Source organism: Gadus macrocephalus, chromosome 23 (assembly GCF_031168955.1).
Source record: "Gadus macrocephalus chromosome 23, ASM3116895v1".
Lineage (NCBI taxonomy): Eukaryota > Metazoa > Chordata > Actinopteri > Gadiformes > Gadidae > Gadus > Gadus macrocephalus.
The window spans coordinates 146,688-158,844 of record NC_082404.1 but is presented as its reverse complement, the minus strand read 5'-3'; the positions used below and the strand labels follow the sequence as shown (position 1 = coordinate 158,844).

The window sequence follows — 12,157 nt, the reverse complement described above, 5'->3', positions numbered from 1 at the left end:
ACACACACACACACACACACACACACACACACACACACACACACACACACACACACAGGTTTAAATTATTTTATTTGGATCTACAAGCAAAACAAAGTTTTCTTTTTTTTGATCCAAACATTAATTAGAAGGTTTCAATCTGAAAACTAACCAGACACTGAATGTGCAAAATGCTTAAGCACGCAGAGGAGTAGAGATGAAATGATGATGGTTTAGCTGAGGTTAAAGCATTGCATATGACAATATGGCATTCAGGGATAGACAACACAACGTCTCTTCCAGATGTGGAGGCTGCCTATGGTCGCTGAGACTGAGCAGAATTTTAGAACTCTTTTCGCATCAGCCTTTTGCAGTCCACCCATCTGCAAACCTCGGAGCACAACTTTGTGTACATGCCCCAGACTTCCGAACACAAGTATGATTAATTGGCAGTTATATCCTAGAGCTGTGATACATTCTACCAATGGCTGGTATTTCATGAATTTGGATGTGAAGCAAGTGTCCATATACAGATCAAACGCACAGCCTATTTCAAAGATGGTAACTGATTTTCTGGCTTGGTTAATGAAAACAATGTCTGGGGTGTTTGGGATGTTACACAGTATGTTGTTATCAGTACAATTACTTTTAACTTTTTTAATATTCAACCTTTCAAAACGTATTTCTCAATGTATGAACACCTGTTTGCAGAATCCCATTTACAAGGTTTCAAAACCGGGCAACAATGAAATACACTGTTAGAACAGTGCCAGATTTGAAACTCTGCAAATGCGCTGGTGAAATTGTTTGAACTTTGAAAATGTGTTGGTGAAAATGATGAAGAAGATAAAATAGAGCACAAAATCATGTTTACAGATGTTTGAATTTTTTATTTTATTTTTTTCAGGTTATAATCTCTTTTTTCAGTGTTGCAAAACCTTTATTACAAGGTGTTGAGTTTTCAAACCCAGACTTACAAGCCTTTGAAACTTTTTTTTTCAAGTTTGAATTATGGCAGGAAACTGACTCCATACACAGAGTGGTTTGCAAAGGGTAGCAGTGCCAGTTTGCCCTGCAGGCTTAAGCTAGTCCAATGCTGTGCACTCTCTTCTACTTTCATTCTTAGCATTGTGGCTCTCGCTGTTTTGATTGACAGCTCGTGTTGCCCATCTTCCTGTTCAAAGGTCGCGCATACATTGATGAGCGGGTCCATGACAACAGAGTTCAGTGCAACAGGTGTACCATCGGACCCCGCCCACTTCAGATTTATTCTTGAGCGGTGGCACAGGTCATTGAGATCCATCCAGTCTGACCGCACACCGAAGCCTGCAGTTCTGATGTCCAGTTTTCCATTATCTTTTATTTTGAATCCGAGGAATTGCCGCTCATTCTCCTTCGCAGGTGGGATTTTGCGTCGCTGCATATGCAGGAGGAGTGATTCACGGGCCATTTCCCGGACTGTCACGTCGTCGCAGTTGAGCATCTTGAGGAGGTGGTTGGTTCTGGTGGCGGTGTAGACCCACTCAATGTTTGGGACTCCGAGACCTCCATCACCGCGGGCTTGGAAGATGATGTCACGGGTCGAGTGGGTGTTTAAGCCAAGCCATTTCCTCACCAGGCTCACCGTCTTGTTTGTCATCTCTGTGAGGATGTTCCGAGGTATATGGATGTTTGCAAACAGGTGTTGGATTTTTGAAAGAGCGACTTCTCTGATTGCCTGGAATTTCATTAGAATCGGGAGGGGGGATGAATCGATGAGGTCGAGTCTGACAGTGTAGTCATTAGTCAGCTCTTTGACCTGTTCTTCCCAGTCGCCAGCGACATTGAATTTATGGCCTAGATATGGGTATGTTTCATGCCTTGAGTAGACGCGGATTGGGTTCTGCATTATTGTGAAGGATGGGGGTCTGTCGGATTTGGCTTGATACCACCGATTTCCACCGCTCCTCCTCTCATAGAACGCAGCACATTTGGTGTGTTTTACCTCCAATCTTGACCACTGTATGAATTCCTCAGTGCGGTGGAGCATTGAGTGGATTACGCTCTCGTCCCGTGATGAGATCTCTACATCATCAGCATATCCCTGCACTGGATTTGGTGACCTGACTCCTTCAGGTGCGCACTGGCGCATCCACCTGATCCAGTGATTGATTGCTAGGGTGAAATTCACCGCACTCCAGGGGCATCCTGTTTTAATACCAACATCCAGCTGAATGGGATCAGTTAGGGTGTCACCACAAATGACTTGGATGTAAGATCCTTCATAGACATCCATCACGACATCAATATACACTTGTGGAAGCTGTATTTCCCTAAGTGCATAAATCATGACGCTTTGTGGCAATGACCCGAAGGCATCACGAAAGTCCAGGAAAACAGTGAATAACTTTGCGGAGTCGTGTTTAAAGTCATCAATAGCCGTTTTCAGGCAGAAGACATGCTCATTCATGCCTTGGCGGCTAATGTAGGCTTTTTGATCAGGTGAAAGTATTCCGGTTTCAAGCCAAGGCAGGATGCGGGCTAGCACACATTTCATGAAAACTTTATAGATTGTTGGCAAAAGTGAAATGTCTCTCCATGTGGAGGGGTCATCCGGGATATTGCCTTTTTTGGGGATTCTGTGTATTAAGGCACCTTTCCATGAATCCGGCACTTTACCATTTAACAGGCAGGTGTTAAATATGTGCGTCAGGATTTGGCATGAGACTTGCTTGGTGGCTTTTATAGTCTCATAAGTGACTCCATCAGAACCACTGGCTTTATCATTTGGCAGATTGGTAATCACTTTTTCCACCTCACTTTCGGTAAAGATAGTGGTCTCCGGATAGTGCACAGGTGGGTCTAGAATAAGTGACTGGTGCCAAGGTGCTCTGTCTAATGGGGCATGATTTAATTCTTTACATTTGGCAGCATAATAATTCTGCACAAGTTCCACATTATTGACAGCTGGTGGGGGGGCTGGGTATGTGCTGTTATTTAGGATAATCTCTATTGCTTTCGATTTCCTATATTGCCACAAATAAGCAAGTTTATTTCTGCCCACCTGTCTCTCCATTCTTTGGTGTTCTCCCCCGTTGCGCGCTCGGAGGGCACGGAGTGCAGGCTGGATGACGTCTCTCACAAAGCGCAGTTGCGCTTGAATCCACTCTCCGAGTGAGCTCGGTGGAGCTCGGTGGATTTCGGTGGTTGGACTATGCCGAGGGAACTTTTTCAATACTCGCACAGTATATTTCAAAAATGGTAATACAAATGGCTTTTCATCTTTGTGGTGAGTAGTGAATGTCCCGTTCTTGAAGTATAATCCATTAAGAATGCAGATGAGTTTAATCCACTTCGCTGGCTTTTCTCCGGAAAAGGCGAAGCTCTGTCTGTCCTCGAATCTTTTAGTGTCCAGTGTTTTTCGGTAATTCCTTTCCTCGTTTTGGAAGAGGGTCCACTCGTCTGCTGACAGTGGTCGGGTGTAGTTGGAAAAGTTTGTCCAGGAGCGTTCTGTCCCCGCTGGGTGTTCTGGCGTGGGATCAAACACGCACCACCTCCTTTGTTGATATATTCTACCGGTGGATAAAGCGGCTTTGAAAGCCGATTTTATCACCGCAATGAGGCACATTGCAAACAGTAGTCCAGTAGCTTTCATATCTTAACACTTCTCTGCATTTACGACGGCAGTTACAACGGGTGCGGTTTAGATGTTAAAACCTGGAGCGCTCAGGTATTCACCTGCTGCTCACGTGCACACACACACACACACACACACACACACACACACACACACACACACACACACACATGCATACACACGCACACAAAATCGATTCAACCATTTCAATCTGTATGCAGCTCAGCTATTCTATATTTGATCTCCAATGTTAACCTTATCACATTAGCTATTTGTTTAACTCTTCACTTTGTTTGTTTCCAACCATTTTACTTTTTTTAAATGGTGTGCATGTTTACATTGTTTACTTTTTTGAACTCTGTTCAAAAAAAATATTTTCACTTAATTTAAGCCATTCCACATTTCTTTACATCTTAAACTATGTGGCTTTATTAAAACCTCAGCTGCACTACAGCCCTCACCACATTTTCTGCAGGAAATGCATTTTCTAGTATTCTAAAGTCATTCCCAGTCTTCCACTGATTAATGACCTCAACATACGAAACATGGACACACTCAACCATGACACAGCCCATGAAAGCAAAGAAGAAGCTGTTAACCAAATGGAGTTTGCTTATTGGCAACGTTAGGGTGATTGAACATTTCCATGGGAGATGGACACCCTTTGGGCCAGTGATGGCTTAACGTTTCTTTGGTAGACAGAAAAGATGGAATGAGTGCTGCATTATGGGAAAAGGGTTTTCTCTTATTTTTAGTATTGACCACGTTGACCATTGATCTCCCTATGAGGGGCTTTTGGAAGCAGCCAATAGCAAGAGGTGAATCCCCCTGACACCATTAACGCCACTCATCCCCTCTCAGGTTTCATGGCAGCTTTTTGAGATCGATCTGGGGGCCTGCGGGGGACATTTGTCTAACGCCGTGACATGAAATGAATAAATAGACGGACCTTAGACTTAATCCCGACGTAGTGCATTCCTGTAAAATCAAAAGCGCTGCACAGTTTGACAGACATGATCCAACCATGAAGCCATAACGCCCCCAAGCTGTCCCCTTCGGGGACACACAGACAGGGACACACAGGGACAGGCAGACAGGGACAGGCAGACAGGGCTTCCTAGTGGAGGGTTGATCCACTGAGAAACGTTCCCACCACCAGGGGCTTCGCGGTCTCAGGAAACAACAGATGCCGGTTATTAGAAACAAAACAGTATATTCAGCATCATGTTCATGGTTTTCTGCTGTCCATGTAGATATCGGTCCCACATTTATCATCACAAATAAAGCGACACCGCTTTGGTCTTTAGTGCTTCCGTTTATAGAGCTTCTCAAACCAAGAGACACCTGGCAGTGTCCAAAAGCTGAGAGTGGGGATGGCCTCTCAGAACGCCCCCAGGTCCTCATGCCAATAAAGCTCAACTTTATTTATGTGGCCATTATCACAACGACGTCTGGAAGGCTCTGCCAGCTGGCCCACATCTCATCCAACTCGTTTGTATTTACAATGTCAAACGCTTTCTCTTCTTAAAGCTAGGGCAGGCCATTGGTTTTAGTAGCATTTTTTGTCACATTTATTAAAATTCTCTTAACATTCTGACAGCTATCAATTAATCAAATGCTTTCGATTGAACAATAGAGTAAGTGTGGATGTTCCAGGTCTATAATAAGCCCTTCCAATCGTTCATTGGCCTGAATGAGAGGAGACCTAGCTATCCGAATTCCTGCCAGCTTATTGCTGCTCTGCCTAGTGTCATCTCACCCCAGGCTAGCAGACCCGCTGCTAAAGCTAGAGAGCTACACGCGTTAGTGGCTTTTTTTAATCGGATACTTTCAAAATCGAGCTTACTCTGGCTGGTTCTCCAAATTGATTAAAAGATAAAGACATAAAAAAAATCTTTAATTGGATTAAGCAATAGTGTCCACCCGCCCATGCATATGAGCTACAGCGTTCAGTTACTGTAATGAGGAAAACCCGGCGGAAGCCATATTGATTTATTTTGAGTAGTTTATTTGTTTACGTTTGTTTGTCTGAAAAGCATTAGATTTCAAATCCATGCAGTCTAGGGCTGGATTTCAATTTACCATTGTCTCTGTATGTGTGCGTGTGTGTGTGTGTGTGTGTGTGTGTGTGTGTGTGTGTGTGTGTGTGTGTGTGTGTGTGTGTGTGTGTGTGTGTGTGTGTGTGTGTGTGTGTGTGTGTGTGTGTGTGTGGGGGGGGGGGGTCTGTGTGTGTGTGTGTGTGCGTGCGTGCGTGGGTCTGTGTGTGTGTCTGTCTCATTCTGTATATGACTAGGGAACTGCTGTATATGCCCTAAGACAAATCAGGCCCTGACATGTTGGAGTTTTTGTGTGTGTGTGTGTGTGTGTGTGTGTGTGTGTGTGTGTGTGTGTGTGTGTGTGTGTGTGTGTGTGTGTGTGTGTGTGTGTGTGTGTGTGCGCGTGCGTGCGTGCGTGCGTGCGTGCGTGCGTGCGTGCGTGTGTCTTTATTGACATTAGAGTCCGGTGCCCAGATGACATTGTCCAGTTGGTGCAGCACTCACACGCAGCGCGTTACATGACCCAAGCTCTCTCTCCGGAATGTTCTGCAGCCTCCGCTAACGCTAGCATTAGCTACAGCTGCGGCAATCTTGTTCACCACATCCACTCATTATCCAATTAGCTTTTATTTGATTTGATTAGATCTTTCCTTGACATTATTTATAACTCTGAGCATGTCTATTTGTAGGTGGTGGTCAGGGTCATCGCTGGGAGAGGCAGGTCCAGTCACAGGATTTAAATGTTAAATAAGATTCAATGAATTGAGTTCCTCTTAACAATGAGCTTGTGTTTTTCAAACAGTAACTTTATTGAAGCGGGCAGCAGGATAAGAATAGTCACAACCTGCTGTTAAAAGTCAAGCTAGTCCGTCGTCATGGCAGCCGCTCAGGAGTGCCTGCCTCTCAGCTCTTTCTTAACGCCTTCTGAGCGCTCACCTGAGAGGGCTGAGTACTGCTCACCTCAGAGAGTACTGCTCACCTCAGAGGGCTGAGTACTGCTCACCTCAGATGGGCTGAGTCCTGCTCTCCTCCAGGGTTGAGCAGTACTCAGCCCTCAATTTTAATGTTTTCCTTTAAAGGTCCCATGGCATGCTACTTTATGGATTCTTTAATATAGATATTAGTGGGCCCCTAACACAGTATTTGAAGACGTTCCCGAAATTCAGCCGTGGTGCAGAATTACAGCCATTACAAGCCAGTCGCACATTGAGCTTTCCCCAAACGCTCAGTTTCGGTGTCTGTAGTTTTAATGCAAATGAGGAGGAGAGAGGCGGGTCAAGGAGAAGGGTGGGGGTGTGGCCCTGAGCAGCTTGCGGCCACGGTACCATGCGCTTACAGTGGATGTATTGCAATGGCGAGGCGCACACAGCCTGTGGTCGTGTTCTGTAAATATTCTAGAACACTCTGGGTGCTCCGGCGGGAGCCCTAGAGCTCTATATCTAAATAATATCATATTGTACAGAGATATCTATATCATATAATACATATTATCATGGCCAAAAGACGATATTATGAATCTCAAACGACTGCGTCGGAGAACGTCTCTGGTTCTTCCACTCCCACTTCAATCTGAAGTAGACTGAACCGTGCGCTGCCCGCTGCCCGCTGCCCGCTGCCCGCTGCCCGCTGCCCGCTGCCCGCTGCCCGCTGCTGGCCGCCGGCTGCTGGGCGGTGGTGCTTCGCGGCTTCCGGAGGGTGAAAAACGTGGGCAACAATCCCTTACTCCATATCGCAGTTCATGTACTCAGGGAGTCAAAGCCAAAGTTCCTTTTCCCCAATTCCTTCTCAACCATGGCTGAGATAACCCCAACTACAGTCTTGTGTAAATACCAGAGACGTCAAATAACCGACATGTTATGCCAGAACACCAACAGCAGAACGTGTACAAAGTGTACAACACTTGCATTACAGTGTGTGTAATGACACACACACACATGTGGCGCTTGCACGATCGTAGCTCATTGTCTCATTGGCGGGCCAAATTCTCTGGGCGGGCAAGGCAGAGAAAGGAGGGGTAACTTGGCCCCTTATGACGACATATGGGGCCACATTCCGAATCAGCTCACCTGAGCTCCCATTTTTTCAAAGGCAAGCAGGTTACCTAGTGTTCGTTTTACACTGAACACAAGTTTTAGCCACCGGGGGACGATAGGCAGGCTAGGGGATCTCATATTAAAGATTATCATGCCATTGGACCGTTAAAATGATTCAGTATGTTCCATAGCAGCATGCTAGGAACCTTCACTGTGTAAATAATCACCACTGGATCTTCAATAATATTGCAGTATTTAAAGTGTATTGTAAATGTATCTTTTGTGACTAAAATATTTCTATGATTTGAGTTCCTCTTACCAATGAGCTTGTGCTTTTCAAACAGTAACTTAAGTGAATACGGCAGCAGAGAGCTGAGTACGGCTCACCTCAGAGGGCTGAGTATTGCTCTCCTCCAGGGGTGAGCAGTACTCAGCCCTTAATGTTAACGTTTTCCTTTAACATGTTTCAGTACATTCAACAGCAGCACGCCAGGAACCTTCACTTCGCATTTAAAGTGAATTGTAAATGTATCTTTTGTGACTCAAATATTTATTTTCTATCTGCAAGATATATAGTCTTCCCGATGAGTCTCTTGCTATGCTTGCGTATGTACAGTTAACTATACAATCCTTCACAAAATAACAATATTCCAGTAAAACAAGATCACTCTAATCTCCTGCAGTGTGTTCCTGGAAGAGTCTCGCTCCTAGAGAGTGTTTGGCAGCCGGACGTCGTAGAGCCCCGACACCATGACTACGCCCTCATGCTCTTTCAGAGATTGCCCCCTACCTCCCCATGGCCGGAAGAGTTCCCGCCCAGCATGCCCCCCAGGCCCGGAACCCCCCCCCCCCTGTGATGGAACAGGCAGCGAGGGGGGAGTCTTTTGATTTATTCTCAAGTTGAAGGACATGTTGTTATTATGCGACTTCGCTGACAGTGTGGTCGTGATGTCTTGCAACTCAGGTGTGGCTGGGCGGCCGAGGGTGTGTGTGTGAGTGCGTGCGGGGGGGGGGGGGTACTGAACAATATTGTAAATGTCAGGGCATTCATTACGTTTGGGGACTTGCTGAAATGGGACTACAATCCGTTCGGGAGCGGTACAGGTAAATAAAAACCGCCCACTCAAGTCAGAACACACCTTAATGATGGTTATAGCTGCAGGACTGACAGTAACATATACTGTTTGGTTGTGAAAAGTGAAGGAAAGTGGACAGGTCATCACACTGCGATCCAAAATCCTCATAACTCCTGCACTCACTTCCTGTTTCTCTATCCTGAACACAGAACCACACGAGGGCTTGTTCATAAATCACATCAATCTGGTCGGCCCCTCACAGACATCCACATGTGGTCGTTCCGAAAACCCTTTCATGCAAAGTGACGTCTGTGGGAGACTGACACCGGTTCACAAGCTGAACCTTCTAGCACCTTCATTCTTATCGACCCATCCCAAGGAGGAGCAGCTGTAGTTACCCTCGTCATTGACGAAGTCCTTGATGGAGGACCAGGTCTTGTTGTTGCAGTAGAAGGAGGTGTTGGCGGCCAGGCTGCCCGTCACACAGTGGCTGCTGCTGCGCACACACTTCTGCCGCAGGTTGCCCATGAAGAGCTGCAGGCCGATGAGGGCGAACACGCTCAGGCAGAACACGGTCAGGATCATCACATCAGCCAGCTTCTTCACCGACTGGATCAGGGCCCCAACGATGGTCTTCAGGCCTGGGGACCCCCACACAAACACGCGCACACATACAAACACACACAGACACGCACATGCAAACGAACACACACACACACACACACACACACACACACACACACACACACACGCACATACACACATACATATGTATATACAAACACACATACGTACATGCATACACGCACACATCAAACATTCAAACATACACATACATACATATATATATGCATTCATACATTGTTACACAGACATTTGCACAGACACACATGCACAACATCCAAGAGCCAACGCAGACGGATACACATAGATGTATACACACACATACACCCACAAATAGGCACACACACACACACACGCGCGCAAAGTTACACTGTAGCATAGAACTGAGAGGTAGGCAGAGTAAGCTAGCAAATATGAAGCGCTATAATTCCCTGGACCAGTTGAACCATTATTTAGCAGATCATGTGCATCATTTGGCAGCCAGTTGGTGTGATGTCATGCAGTCATCAGATAGCAGAGGATGGCTTGCTGTGCTGCACACTTTAAGTGGCCATCAAACACTGCTACTGAGCCAAGATCCTTTCCAGGGGTGGCTTTATCTATTTTTAAGTTTGTTTAAGAGCCATACGTCCCAACATTGCGTTAACATTTCTCATTTAGTGCAAATCAGTTAATGAATGTCAAAATAAAAGCCCTGCCGGGTTTTATTTTTTGCCCTTCGGATGATGTGATTTGCCTCAGATTGAATCAAGGCTAACTACGATACAAGGGTTGGTGTTTCTGGAGGTCCATGGCTCTATCCTGACCTCCAATCATAAAAAACTTTTCAAATAAAGTGTTAAAGGTGTACTTTGATTGTTGCTGTAAATACATTATTATTCTCAGTTTGCCTACAAACAGCAGCCTTATTCTTTTTAAATATGACACAAGTAATAACGAATGGAAACAAGCAAACAAGACAAGAATAATATCCAAATCCAAACACACAATGATTGGCAAGAACAAGGGGAAAAAACACCTTCAGCAAACAAAGACACCAGCTAGAAGCGACCCATGGACCCAGTCCATTATTTTGTTTCACCTTCACAAGGTCACCTCTTTTATGGTGTGGGTTTCTTTTTACTTTTACTTTAAAAAGAGAGGAGCATGTCAGAAAACAGGATCTGTCTATTTGAAGAATAACATTTACAACAGTACCAGCATAACATGACAACATGGCTATCTGCCAGTTGAACTGTTGTAATAGGGCTGGGCGATTAATCGAATTTTGATCGCGATTACGATTTTAGCGTCAAACGATCAGAAAATTAACATAATCGAGTTATCCGATTTTTTGTTAATTATTATTTATAATTTTTTTATTATTTTTTAATGATTTATAGAAAGGTCAGAACAGCTGGACACATATCTGTATATCATTTTAGATTGGAACATTTTCTTTTTGACCATTTTGTGTATTTTTTTAAGGCGTGATTTCAAAGTTCTCAGTTACAACGTTTTTTTTGGGAGAGACATGGTGAATAAATACAACACGTTTTCAGACTCAAAGATAATCGTTTGAATAATCGTGATTTCAATATTGACCAAAATAATCGTGATTATGATTTTTCCCATAATCGAGCAGCCCTATGTTGTAACATGTTTAGGACTTGTCTACAATGTAGTGGCTGGCATATTTGTAGTATGGTCATATAAGCAGAGCTAGTACCATAATGACATGCAGAGTGGAAAACATTCAGAGGTCATCATGAATTTGTTTAGTTTTGTGTTATTCCAAAAATAGGTTTCCTAATCAATTTACATTTGCCTCAACTTTATCATTTTGAAATCATGTTAAAATGAAATCAAGTTGAAGCTAACTAACTGATGTAAATTGGAGATTGAATTTCGGTTAACATATCTGAAAGTAAATTTGTCCATGGGATGGCCATACCCCAATGATCAATCCATCCTGATGTGGATACTAACAACATATTTAAGGTGATCCATCAGAAATTCAGACGTTAACCTATAAGTCCCCTCTGAGGTCCACTCATGGGATGCAAATGAAAGGAGAAGATGGCCGCTTCAGGATGCCACCGCGGGCGGACTGAGGACCGCCTCTACTGGGACCGGGACGCAGGCAGGGGCCACCTTCCCTGGTGGAGATGCATGTTCCATAGCTATAGTAGCTTCCTCACCTGGGATGACTGAGATGGTTTTGAGCGCTCGAAGGACCCTGAATGTCCTTAAGGCGGACACATTGCCCAGGTCCACAAACTCAGTCACATATCTGCAGCAAGCCGGGAGACAGAGGGCACAAAACAAACACAAACAAGAGGGAATGACCAACATAGAACAACAACAACATCAACAGCAAGCCGAGATTGAGAGACATAGAGAGAGAGAGAGAGAGAGAGAGAGAGAGAGAGAGAGAGAGAGAGAGAGAGAGAGAGAGAGAGAGAGAGAGAGAGAGAGAGAGAGAGAGAGAGAGAGAGAGAGAGAGGGGGGGGGGGGAGAGAGAGTGGGAGAGAGAGAGAGAGCGGGGGGGGAGAGAGAGAGAGTGGGAGAGAGAGAGGGAGGGGAGAGAGAGGGAGAGAGAGAAGAAGGACATAGAGAGAGAGAGAGAGAGAGAGGGGGGGGGGGGGGGGAGAGAGAGTGGGAGAGAGAGAGAGAGAGGGAGAGAGAGAGAGAGAGAGAGAGAGAGAGAGAGAGAGAGGTCCGACAGAATCGGCCAAGGTTGAAGATTGACAGGTAATGTGGAGGATCAGTAAGTTCATTGACCTGAAGGGGGCAGAGATGTAGGAAGTGGCG

General features: G+C 45.1%; 1 protein-coding gene and 1 long non-coding RNA gene across 2 annotated transcripts in view; one reads left to right on the top strand and one right to left on the bottom strand.

The window, feature by feature from the left end:
* LOC132452074 (sodium channel protein type 4 subunit alpha B-like) overlaps positions 1-12,157 on the bottom strand; it is a 318,084-nt gene that overhangs the window by 227,440 nt on the left and 78,487 nt on the right. Inside the window, 2 exon segments of the mRNA XM_060044440.1 lie at positions 9,139-9,381; positions 11,545-11,636. Of these exon segments, the coding sequence (XP_059900423.1) occupies positions 9,139-9,381; positions 11,545-11,636 (335 nt within the window).
* LOC132452088 (uncharacterized) overlaps positions 1-12,157 on the top strand; it is a 399,718-nt gene that overhangs the window by 382,913 nt on the left and 4,648 nt on the right. The window lies entirely within an intron of this gene.